The sequence below is a fragment of the Venturia canescens genome, chromosome 11, assembly GCF_019457755.1.
Source record: "Venturia canescens isolate UGA chromosome 11, ASM1945775v1, whole genome shotgun sequence".
Lineage (NCBI taxonomy): Eukaryota > Metazoa > Arthropoda > Insecta > Hymenoptera > Ichneumonidae > Venturia > Venturia canescens.
Genome location: NC_057431.1, coordinates 3,149,130 through 3,161,664, shown reverse-complemented (window position 1 = coordinate 3,161,664; position 12,535 = coordinate 3,149,130). Strand labels below are relative to the sequence as shown.

The window sequence follows — 12,535 nt, the reverse complement described above, 5'->3', positions numbered from 1 at the left end:
TACATGATAAATTTGGAAATTTATTTCAATAAGTCATTGGGTGCTTAATTTTCATGATATCAAAATTTGTATCTTCGAAATGCAATGAACACCTCTAAAGTTCGACAAAGTGATGAAGCGACATGTATATTGAATATTTCCAGACCATGTTTGCGAATGCATTGTGGGTCAAATATTTTGTCTGCGGATAACCATGGAGACATACAAAATTACAGCATTTTGCTTGCTTCAACATGCATCGTATCTGTCACTTTTTTTTTGAATGTGTCATAATAAGTTTCAAAAATGTGGTTCATGTAATTTTGAAGTGTTTTTTCCTATAGCACCAAAGTACGTAGCAAGTACCTATGAACTTTGATATTTCTGTGAAATAGCAGGTATGCCAATCTTTTAACTTTTTGGTTCCGACTGGAATATATTAACGAAGATATTCATTACTAAAGTCTTCACCTACTTATTTCTGAATAGATCTGAAATTACTGTCTTCAGAAACTAATGCACAGATACATGAAACAATTTTGATTTCTGTTCTCTTTCAATTGCGCTGTCTTTTTTCTTTTTAACTATGGCTCTGCTCTTTCCGATCCTTGTTTTGACTCCATCGGTTTGCAGCGGATCGATGCATATTATTAATTGGTTGCCTAATATGTGTGTCCTTGGATTTTCTAATATTTCTTCATGCTGATTGTGGTAACGTGATTCAAGAGGTTTCTAATTATGATCATCAATCGCACATTTTGTACAACAGATTCTCAAAACAGTTTCTGGTCTTGATATAAGTGTAGTTATTCTTTTTCCACCTGGTCTGTCGAGTAATAAATTTTGAAACTTGTTCCAAAAAGTCTTTGGATGCTTTTTTTGCTGATAATATGAAAAGTTGAATCTTCGGAATGCGGTAGGCAAACACAAATATTGACAACAATACTTATGAAATGACGTGTATGTTGAGTATTCCTATTCTGCAAACTGCAAATGTGGAATTATTGGTGAAAACATTCATTACGATAAGTGTACAGTTGCTCAGTTTTCAATGCGATTAAGTATAATACCTGCCAACATCATGGAAACCTACAGAATTTCTGAATGTTATGTGCGCTATGTCATTTCAATGTAACATCATGACTTCTAACAACTTTCCACTCTAATACTATAGATTTGGATCATTGAAATACAGCAAAAATCTGCAAACTATAAAATTTATATACTGTGCCATTCATTTTATTTTTTGACTCCCACCGTAACATAAATATGAAGTGAAAAATTCATTACAAAAGTCTTCAGTTGCTCATTTATGGATGGATTTGAAATTACTGTCTTCCAAACTCATTGCACAGATACATTGAATTGCAGCAGATACCTGCGAATTTGGAAATTTCTGTGGATAAGTATATGTGCTAATTATCACCCCCTATTTTTATGGTAATATGTAATGGAACTTTGTTCAGCAAGTTTCAAAGTATTTCTTTTCAAATAGTATTAAAGTTTGTATTACTGCGGTATGGAGCGAATACCTTCAAACTTTGATATTTTTGTGTCACAGCATGTGTGCCAATTATTTAAATTTTTTACTCCAACCGTAACATGTAATTTCAAAAATTCATCACAAAAGTTTTCAGCTTTACTAATTATCTTAATTTTCCTTTTTCTAAATTCTATGCTAAATTTCTGAATTTCCTAATTTATTTCTAAATTATCCTGAAATGAAATTGTTTTCCTCCACAAGCAATGCAGGTACCTTAAACGTCTTTGAATTCCGTTGCTCTGTTGAATCAAGTACGCTCAGTTTTTTTTACATCTTTGAATTCTGACATAATAAATGTTTCCGGGTGCCTTTTTTCTGCAACTATCAAACTGTAGATATAATTGGATCTCCGCGGCCACTTGCAAACTTTGGAAATATATTTCATCGGGGGCATGTTTTGGATGACACGAAAATGTCTAGATTCAGAATGCAAAAACGACATTTAAAAATGGCCAATTCTGTTGTATTCGTTGTGTCTTGAATTTGATCTATCTTTTCTCTTTTCCTTTCTTTTCACTAACGTTATAAGCCGGAAATCATATCTCAGCCCGCAACACGCATTGCTACATGCTCTTGAGTTTCCAATGGACAAAACATATTAGAAGACAAGGAGAAAAATCACCAAAGTCCAGGAACAAACCTCTATCGAAATATTTCCAGTACAATTTTGATGAAATTTAGGTCTTTTTTCGTGGAACCCAACGTTATAAGCCGAAAATCATATCACGACCTACAACCTGCTTTTCACAGTGCTCTTTGGTTCCTAATTGACAAAACATATTAGAGTACAAGGAAAAAAATCGCCAAAGTCCAAGGAGAGACCTGTGACGAAATATTTTCAGTACAATTTGGATGAAAAATAGGTCTTTTTTCGTAGAAACCAACGTTATAAGCCGAAAATCATATTTCGGCCTCCAACCCGCTTTCCATCGTGCTCTTTGGTTCCTAATTGACAAAACATATTAAGATACAAGGAAAAAAATCGCCAAAGTCCAAGAACAAACCTGTGACGAAATATTTCCAGTTCAATTTTTACGAAAAAAAGTCTTTTTTAGTGGAACCCAAACGTTATAAGCCGAAAATCATATCCCGGCCTCCAACCCGCTTTCGACCGTGCTCTTGTGTTCCTGATTGACAAAACATATTAGAGTCCAAGGAAAAAAGTCGCCAAAGTCCAAGAACAGACCTGTGACGAAATATTTCCAGTTCAATTTTTACGAAAAATAGGTCTTTTTTCGTGGAAACCTACGCTATAAGCCGAAATTCATATCCCGGCCTCCAACCCGCTTGCGGCCGTGCTCTTGGGTTCCTAATTGATAAAACATATTAGAGTACAAGAGAAAAAATCGCCGAAATCCGAGGACAGACCTGTGACGAAATATGTCCAGTACAATTTTGACAAAAAATAGGTCTTTTTTCGTGGAAACCAATGTTATAAGCATTAAATCGTAAATAATTCATAGAAATTAAAATAAAAATTATATAGTCGTCAAAACATAAATAAGGAACTTTCGAGAAAAAAGACGTGATATCAAACCATAAACTTCCCCTAGGGGAAAAAAGGTTGGGACAAGTACATTGATGGTGTCGTGTTTGCTGATAATTCCATCCATAAAAAAAACTTAGAAACCGATGCCTCTTTCTTCTTATTTGATTCGAACAGCTAAATCAATTGAAAAAAATTCCATCTAATTTACGTGCAGCATTAAAATTTATCATATCAATTCGAGGGCAAGTATTTTCTAATGAATTGAAAAACGTTACCACTTGAATTACGTGCAGCACTAAAATTTGTGATATCAATCGGTGGACAAGTATTTTATTAGTAACTCCAAAGTTCAACATTATGGAATTGTTCTAAGAAGCTTTTAAATCCAAAAATATCACATGCAAGCTAATCATTTCTTGCTGTATGGTGGCAGAGACTTATAAGAAAATCGATTCTTTTCAGACTTTCAGGAGCTTCTGATATTATTCACAATATTCGACGTCGATTGGATCGTTACAAATTATGTTTAAATATGAGTTAAAAGTACTTGTCCGGCCCATCACTTTCCATTAATATTGTTTATTCAAATAAAAATCAGGGCTTTTCTAGAACTGATGGAGCATAAATATTCATGCAGAGGGAATTTAGAAAGTAATCTTCAAGTAATTTTCCCTCAAGTGCACTAATTTAATAAGAACGGAAACGAATTGTCCTGTACTATACAAGGGATGTTTTTGTGCATCGATAAAAAAAAACATTTTGCACATTAAATATGTTAAAGTTTCCAAAAATAAGTCCCCAGTTTTTATTGGAATGACGGCAATTTTTACTTCTCACTTCTTCCAGCGAACGAATTTCATTCGGTATAACTAACCTATACTATTATTAAGAACATTAAACTAATAATAAATCGCATTTCAATACATTTTTAACCGGATTCTGCCGTACAATTTCGTTTTTTTATGATTGATTTTTATTTCAATAAATAGTGTTTGGCCGGACAAGTACTTTTAACTCATATTTAAACATAATTTGTAACGATCCAATCGACGTCGAATATTGTAAATAATATCAGAAGCTCCTGAAAGTCTGAAAAGAATCGATTTTCTTATAAGTCTCTTCCACCATACAGCAAGAAATGATTAGCTTGCATGTGATATTTTTGGATTTAAAAGCTTCTTAGAACAATTCCATAATGTTGAACTTTGGAGTTACTAATAAAATACTTGTCCTTTGATTGATATCATTAATTTTAGTGCTGCATGTAACTCAAGTGGTAACTTTTTTCAATTCATTAGAAAATACTAGGCCTCGAATTGATATAATAAATTTTAATGCTGCACGTAAATTAGATGGAATTTTTTTCAATTGATTTAGCTGTTCGAATCAAATAAGAAGAAAGAGGCATCGGTTTCTAAGTTTTTTTTATGGATGGAATTATCAGCAAACACGACACCATCAATGTACTTGTCCCAACCTTTTTTCCCCTAGTAAACAAATAATCATAAAAACTTTTTGTTATGAATTTTCCAATTTAGTGAAATTAATATAAGGAAATAGAAATACGAATGTCACTCGAATTGTCTAGAGAATGAATAGAAATGGGTATGGATACACTGTAAAAGCTAAGGACCCTAGCGGATTGTACGACCAAGCATTGGTCAAAAAAAGTACAAAAACGACAGAAGTTGGTCGTTTTTCGGTTGTTTTCAACCAATTTCGATCGTTTTTGAACTTTTTTAGACCAATGCCTGGTCGGTCAATCCGCTAGGGGAGGTGGGAAAAAGGGCCCGGTGAATAGAACCAAACTAAATGAAAGAAAATATGACAACAATACATTGGATTAGACACTTTTCCTTGACCAAAGATTTTCAAAATTTATTTAAATTCATTTACATGAAACCACGCATATTTTTTCTTTAATGTAATTACACAACATAAAATTCCTGTTTGGAAAGAACGTTTGAGAGGTTATAAGGAAGGAACGTTTTTTTTCTCATTAATATTATTATTGATCAATACTATATAATTAGTCACGTCACTAATAATATCGACTCCTTCCACTTTACAATAACCATTATTATTTTTTTACATTCCGCACGCAACACTCTGGGGATTATAACCTCAAACGTCAACATGAAGTGAAATCTCGCAACTGTGCTATCTTTATATTATATTACGATAATTGCACAAATTACTGTAATTTCTGAGAAACGTCTGTTTTTTTCTTTTATTCACTCAGTTATTAACTGTGCTTTTTTTTTACAATCACAGCTAGTTGTACACTGACACTCGCCTTCCGATCGAAATTATGTCTGCTGTTAGACCCGCTACACACGGTCAATAATATTGCACAGTAATATTGCACATTAAGTTTGTAACGGTACGATTGTGGCAGAACACCCCGTTACGCGTGAATTCGAGCTTCTTATGAATAAAAGGAGCAGGTATGAAAGAAAAACAAGAGTTAACTCAAAGGTAATGTGAAAATAAACAAAAGAAAACTTTTATTCAATTTTTGTTTGTTGTTTTTGGTTTTTGTTTGAGTACAAAATCTCAGCAAATTTCTTTTTTAAAATCTTTTCAAATTAATTGTTCGTAAGTAGTTTCTGATTCGCATAATAATTTAACAAAATGAAAGAAATAATCTCTAATTCGATGCTCGCAAATAATTTTTGTTCAAATGTCGCAAAGAAGTATATAATTTGATCGCATAAATGATTTTGATTGATTCGCAAAAGGTTCGCAAATTAATTTAGTTCGGTCCTCATCAATCGCTCTTGATAATTAATGTTTCTTCAATAGATTCTAAATGATTTTTACAGTCATTTGTGTTTTAGCAAAATACTTTTTAGATTCGCAAACTAATTTTCTAATAATTTCGTTTATCGCAAATGATTTTAAATTCTCAAAATATCAGATGTCTCGCAATATATTCCGAAGGGAAATCAGTGTTTCGCAATTGAATTTTATAATACATTAGTGTTTCGCACAGTAACTTTGAACAATAATTTATGTTTCGCAAACTAAATTTAGTGTTTCGCAAATAAAATTTGGTGTTCCGCAAAATGATTAAGTATTTCCCAAAATAATTCAACAATGAGTGATTCGCAAATAATTTGGATTCGTAAAAAAAATGTTTGATCAAAACTTTTTAAATTGACTCTACTTGGGCTCAGGAAGCCAAAAACAATCTAGTTAGGGGTTTGAACCCACCCAGGAATCTTCAGACAGAACGAAATCGAACTGTCCCCGCCCTCTTGGCATGAGTGAGAGGAATTCACCAAGAATCTTTTGACCGAACGAACCCGAACGGTCACCTCCCTCTTGGCAGACAAGGATGGGTAATCTAGCCAGGAATCTTCAGACGGAACGAAATCGAACCATCCCCGCCCTCCTGACTAGATCGGTGCCTCACACTGACAATCCTGAACCCAAACGAAATCGAATGGGGCCCACCCTGTCAGCATGAGTCGGTGGTTTTTTACAAGTGCTTCCAGATCAATATTTCTTTTTATATTCGTGAAGCGGGCTCTGGTTTCCTAGGCCAGAGTCGGCTAGTTTGCGTAATGCGGATCCGAGTTGCGAGTCTCGAGATCGGCTAGTGACAGCGGGTCTAGCGTGATGAGGACTAGACTGGCTGTCGAGACCAGTTTCCATTGCCTTCTTATACTCGTGCGAAACAACGACAAACCATCATAATAGTTTTGTCGCATTGCGACAATTACGCCCATTCACCAATCAAGTTAATCTCAAACCTTCTCAAAATACTCGATTGGTTAAGTTTTGTGTCGTATGGCCTTTATTATTGGTTGATTGGCTCGGACCAATGCCTATTTTCGGAGTTCTAGCGATGCGCAAACGCGACACTTCGTTGGGCCACTTGTTGATGGATGATTTCTTTATTCGTTGTTCTTGAAATTCTCGCATTGGTCGGATCTCTTGATTGGCGAATGTGCGCTTGTTCTTTGAAGCGCGCGAAATACATTTGAATTTGAATGTACACGAGTTCTTTTTTTGTTATAAAATTTCTTCAATTTGCAAGTGATTTTATAGTGAGATTTCCACCTTCCTAATTTTCCCTAATCCTTTCGTCAGTTTCAAATATTTTCATGTTAAACGATTGAAGTTATTTAGGTGAATTTTAAAGAGATAGCTATTCTGTGCGATTGCTACGAGGTGGGTCGATACGCGAGCCCAGGCGCTGGCGCCTTGATCGATTAATTGTCGTACCACGTTCTACTGCGTCGGTACGGCCGATAACCATTTTGTTTACTGATATGGATCGTCTCAGTTTATATGGTGTGTAGTGCGCCATAAATTTAAGATAACTCAAACTTCTGTTCAATGATTGCACAATGTTACAATACTACATCTACTCGTTCAATAATATTGTGCAATCACCTATATTGCGCAATATTATTGACCGTGTGTAGCAGGCCTTACCGTGCTACGTCTTTTTATTTAAATGTCTGCTGTACTGCCGTGCTAGGTTCTGAAGTTGTCGTCAGATTTCCAATCATCAACGGCAAGGTGTCAGCTCGACACAGAGGTACTGCCCACCGTGTCATCTGCCCCGTATAGTTCACCATCGTCCAAATTCCCCAGCCATCCATTTCCCCTACACTCGCTCATCCTCACCATTGGAGACTCTACGCCGGACCCACCATCGTACAAACTCTCTCACTGTAGCAAGTGCTCCCTGTTCCAAATGCCCAACCGTGTCATCTGCCCCCAACGCTAACTCGAACTCGTAGCAGCTCGAATTTTTCCGTCGTTCGCTTATCCCCACTTTTCGAGACTCTGCGCGGAACTTGCCATCGTATAAACTCTCCAACCGTGTCATCTGCCCCTAGCGTCAACTCGGATTCATAGCAACTCGGCATTTCCCCAACGCTCGCGTTCCCCCCACTCTTCATCACTCTCCGAGTAGCTTGCCATCGTATAAGCTCTCCACTGTAGCAAATTCCCCTTGTGCCAAATGCCCAACCGTGTCATCTGCCCCTAGCGCTTACTCGTACTGTAACTGTTTGAAATTTCCACACCTCCATTTTCTACCGCGGCTGTACTTTTCAAATGGAATCGCCCATACCTGATGACCATCGTAGCAGCGAGTACGTTTATTTATGTACCGACCATCTACCGTGGCAGTTCTCTGCCACATCAATTGATTTCATATTCGAAAATTAGAAACTACCTCTTATCATATTTTCACTGTTCAAGAATCTGCTTTAACATTTTAATTTTGAGTTTTTTTTTCATTCTTCAGAATCTTTTAGTACAATTTTCTATTAGAGTGAAAAATGTATGAATATCCATATATATTTAGGATAAGATTATATCGTGTATCGATGATTGAATACATTTTTCAAAAGTAGATTCCAATTTTTAAAAACGTTAATAATTCCCTCATCTTTGTGATTCATTGTTTCTCTCTATCTCTCCCTCTCTCTCTTCTACTTTTCTAGGTTGTTATTATAAATTCACCGACTATTTTTTCATTATTGAAGTTGTTGAATTTTTCAATCAAACAGAAATTGCGACAGAAGAAGAATATTTATTCCATATGAACAATGGAAATACCGTTCATGATATTACAAAGATGAAAGTTCATTTGTTTTCGTTTGGGATTTATCAAAATAGGTGAACTCTTGGTTATAAGAATACAAATGGCTGAGGGGTTTTCAGTTCAGAATTGCATGATGACTACAGAACTTGAAGCTCGTGGAATTGTTGTGGCATATTTTGTGTACACTCCAGTACACAATGTGAAAATGCCCAGAATTTTTTTTTCCCAAAAAAATCAATGTGCCAATTTCCGATATTCTTTCGGACGGACAGATTTTTCTAATTATTTTTGGAACGATGTCCAGGGAACACGGACTTTTCGTTGAACGTCTATAATTAGGAATGTTTAAAAAGTATATCTTTGACTGCACATCATGATGACTTTTTTCTTCTTCTTATAAGTGCGTTATTCTATTGATTTACTTGTGAGCAACTACAACTACAATTGTATTTTCCATTTCGTTTGACTTAACCCCTAATACGGTTTTGAATAACTATACGTATCCCTTCGAATCGCAAAATATCAATAAAAAACGAAGCTTTATTTCAATCTGTACAGTCAGCGATTGAACGGTGCAAGAGAAAGATTCTCGGATTTAATTGAGCAAGCCTCCAATGGTCAAATATGACATTTCGCTTCCATGATATTCAGATCCTCAATGTTGTGCTTGGTCCCATCATTTATTCAATGACAATACTATGCCAAAAACGGAAAGTATTTTAAAAAAGAGAGAAAAAAACATCCTGTTCTGAAAAATCATTTTTCATTATTCTTTACCACTTTTTCTTCCTTTGTTTCTCATTTTTTAAATTACATTTGTTGATTAAGGAAAGTTGAGGTCAGTTTGGATTAAATATACCGTGCAACCATGCTAAGAAACGTTCGGAAAACGATGTGGAGGTCGTTCTTTTTTCTCATTTTTTCTCAATAATGACAAAAATTAGTTTTTCAATCTACGATATTTTATTTTCTAGTTGAAAGTATGTACTACATATTTCTTCCGAACTAACGTAAGCAGGAATGACCTCCCTTAGTTTTTCTGATGTGTACTTTGAAAACGTTATCCCACTCTATACCTCATATTTTTAAACGATACTCCTATTCAAATCTTAATCTGTACAATTTTCACTCTACACTACTGAGTTTCGTTAACGATCGGAAATTGTCGTTGTTCAATCCGACCAATTCTTTTTATCCTAAAACGATAAATGAATGGGAAACTATTATTGGTCGTCAACCGCGAGCAATCAAATATTAAAGAGGGGAGGTACGACTACGCAACGAAAATATTACATTAATTAAGAGAAAAACTCACGTTATGTTATCGTCGTTATGTTAATCGAGAGATTTTAATAAAAATAATCATTATGATGAAGAATATTGGAGAAAATTCTGTTATCATGACTTTTCGCATTTGCACATGTGCATTCGCGCCGATCAACAAAAGTGCGCACAGTTCAAAATCGTCCGTGGTTTCAGGACGACGTACATACTCATTTCAATAATGAAAGAACATTGCCTGGAAAATGCTACACATAATCGATTCCAAATAATTTTAAGAGAATGCCAGATTTAACCATGAAAAATCTTGGGCATTCTAGGTTTTCTTTATAAAAGGTTTGGCAGGATGATTTTTTTTTTATTACATATATATGAATCGGATGAGTGTTAAGGAAAGTAATCACAGCTTTCCAAAACTACTCATAACACCCAGCCCACTTGTTACGCTTTACTTCTCTCTATTTGTACCAAAGGATATCGTGGAATAATTTGGGATGAAAAAGTATGTTCGTAAAAACATTTATGCTGCATGAATAGGAGTAATGAATTTATAAATGAAGCATCATCAAAATTGTATTTTCTTTCGTAGCCATTTCTTCATTTTTATAAATATTCACAGCCGACTGAGTGAGTATTTCTTATAATCACTTATAAATATTCAATAAATCAATAATCTTTTAAATATTAGCACCATTTTTGAATAGAAAATATTTTTTTTTCTCTTTCTTGAGAGATAATTTATAAAATCGCTCTATAAATAATCAATGAATAAAAATAATCTATTATATATATATGAATAATTTATCAGTCGAAATTTTTTTTCTTTTTTCCTTAATAAAAAACTTTTACTGTGCTCCTGTAAAACGACCGGCAAACCGGACACGTTGCGGATGGTCGTGCATACTCTTCCACGTCAATTATAAAATTCGGCAAATTCGCTTCAGTTTCGAGCCTTAAACGTTCCATTTGATAAAAACACACCTCGCAGAGAGCAAGATGCCCATATGGGATAAAAGTAATGCATGGTGGCGCCCCCTGCATATGCGGCAGGAAGTAACGAAATAATTTCCTGGCTGTCCCTCCGCATGTTCCTGCGGAACGCCAATTTCCATGTAAACAGGCGCTTCGTTGTTCTGCGGTTCCTGTTCTTCCATTACCATTTCAATCCCTTCGTTTCCCGTGGGATATTCGGGGACCGCCTGAATGTAGAGATTTTCTAGTCCATTTTCAGGAACCGCTTGATAGTAAAAAAAACTATGTGAAAGAAAGAGATTTTTCACTGAAAAAAATCACGTGAGTTCCTTTCCATGAGTCCAAAAAGAGACTAAACATTTAGGTGGAAAAATGCTACGTTCAAGTAGTGGCCAATTTGGTGTGAAATGCCCCATCAATTTTTTCTCAATTCAGAATAATTATGAGTAATAAGTGTTTCGCAACAATTCTTTGTTTATTAGAAATCAAGTTAAATTGAATTTGTTGAATTAAATTTTCAATGAATATCAGTGTTTTCCATCTTCAATTGCAGAGAAAATATAAAAGTCGCTTGAGCAAACTTAAATAAAATATTGAGCTACAACCCTTTCTTTCCCTTGACAACCATGCTCGTGGAGAGAAAATATCAATTCTTTTTAAATTAATAATCGCGTATAGAAGAGTGCGGGCTGACGCTTATTTTCTTTTCCCCAACATTTTGCGTCAAGCCGCTAACGCGTTTCTTGTAATTTACTTACGTCTATCAGCTTCGTAATAGAGTCGAACGCGATCGCGCCGGTGGCGCTCAACAGCTGTCAGCAGAAAGTCTTTCATAGTATATCTAAAAATGTTATTTTCAATAGAATAATTAAATTTGAAGAAAATTATGAGTCTTCAATATTTTAAGATAAAGCAAAAAAAAATATTCAGATCATGGATACGGACCTTCCCGATGCGAGTTGTTCCTGTGCAGCCCGGATCCGTGAGTCTTCCGATATCTGAGCGTTCACTTCTCGCCATCTTCCGTTTACACCATTCAACAATCTTTCGTAGCGGAGATCGGTTGTTTGAATTAGCTTTCGCAGATTGTCTGCAATTGAACATCATTACTTGTATCGAGAATTTTTGGAATATAGACATCGGTCCCCTCTTGGCGTATAAAACTATAGAACAAAACATACCGCAAAATTTCCATAGCTGTACATGGACACCCCCCAACTGAGACAGTATATGGCGATTATAAGTTTCGGCAACGTTATTAGTGCGAACAGGACTATCCGCCACTGTCAATATATTTGCTCGGGGTGCCCATTGCTGCTGCAAGTATCCGATGAAACGATCTATAAAAGGAAATCGATAGGCGACCTCGTCTGCCGCTTCTCGGATGACGTTCAATCCTTCATCAAATCTTTGTGATGGAAGCAACGGAAGGCTCATTGTCATCCATAAAATATTATCGGGAACCTCGGTAGACGGTCGAAGGCTTCGCCACTTTCGGTAAACAGCCTGTGTTAAAAAAAAAGTTACGTTTCGATTGTTCTACAAAATCGCTCGATTTGCATACATTCAAATTCTATAAATACCATTATTTGTTCCTAGTTCCATTAAATTTCAATATATTTCGATGATAAATAATGTTCATAATTATGCATGTATATTCTTGATCTATACATTCTTCGATCAAACTTTTGTGACATTTATC

At 35.3% G+C, this 12,535-nt stretch overlaps 1 protein-coding gene across 1 annotated transcript in view; it reads left to right on the top strand.

Moving 5' to 3' along the window:
• The window catches only part of LOC122418346 (uncharacterized), a 90,887-nt gene that overhangs the window by 38,004 nt on the left and 40,348 nt on the right, over nucleotides 1–12,535 (top strand). The window contains exon 4 of the mRNA XM_043432492.1: nucleotides 1,446–1,456. Coding sequence (XP_043288427.1) covers nucleotides 1,446–1,456 — 11 coding nt within the window. The remainder of the gene's footprint in view (nucleotides 1–1,445; nucleotides 1,457–12,535) is intronic.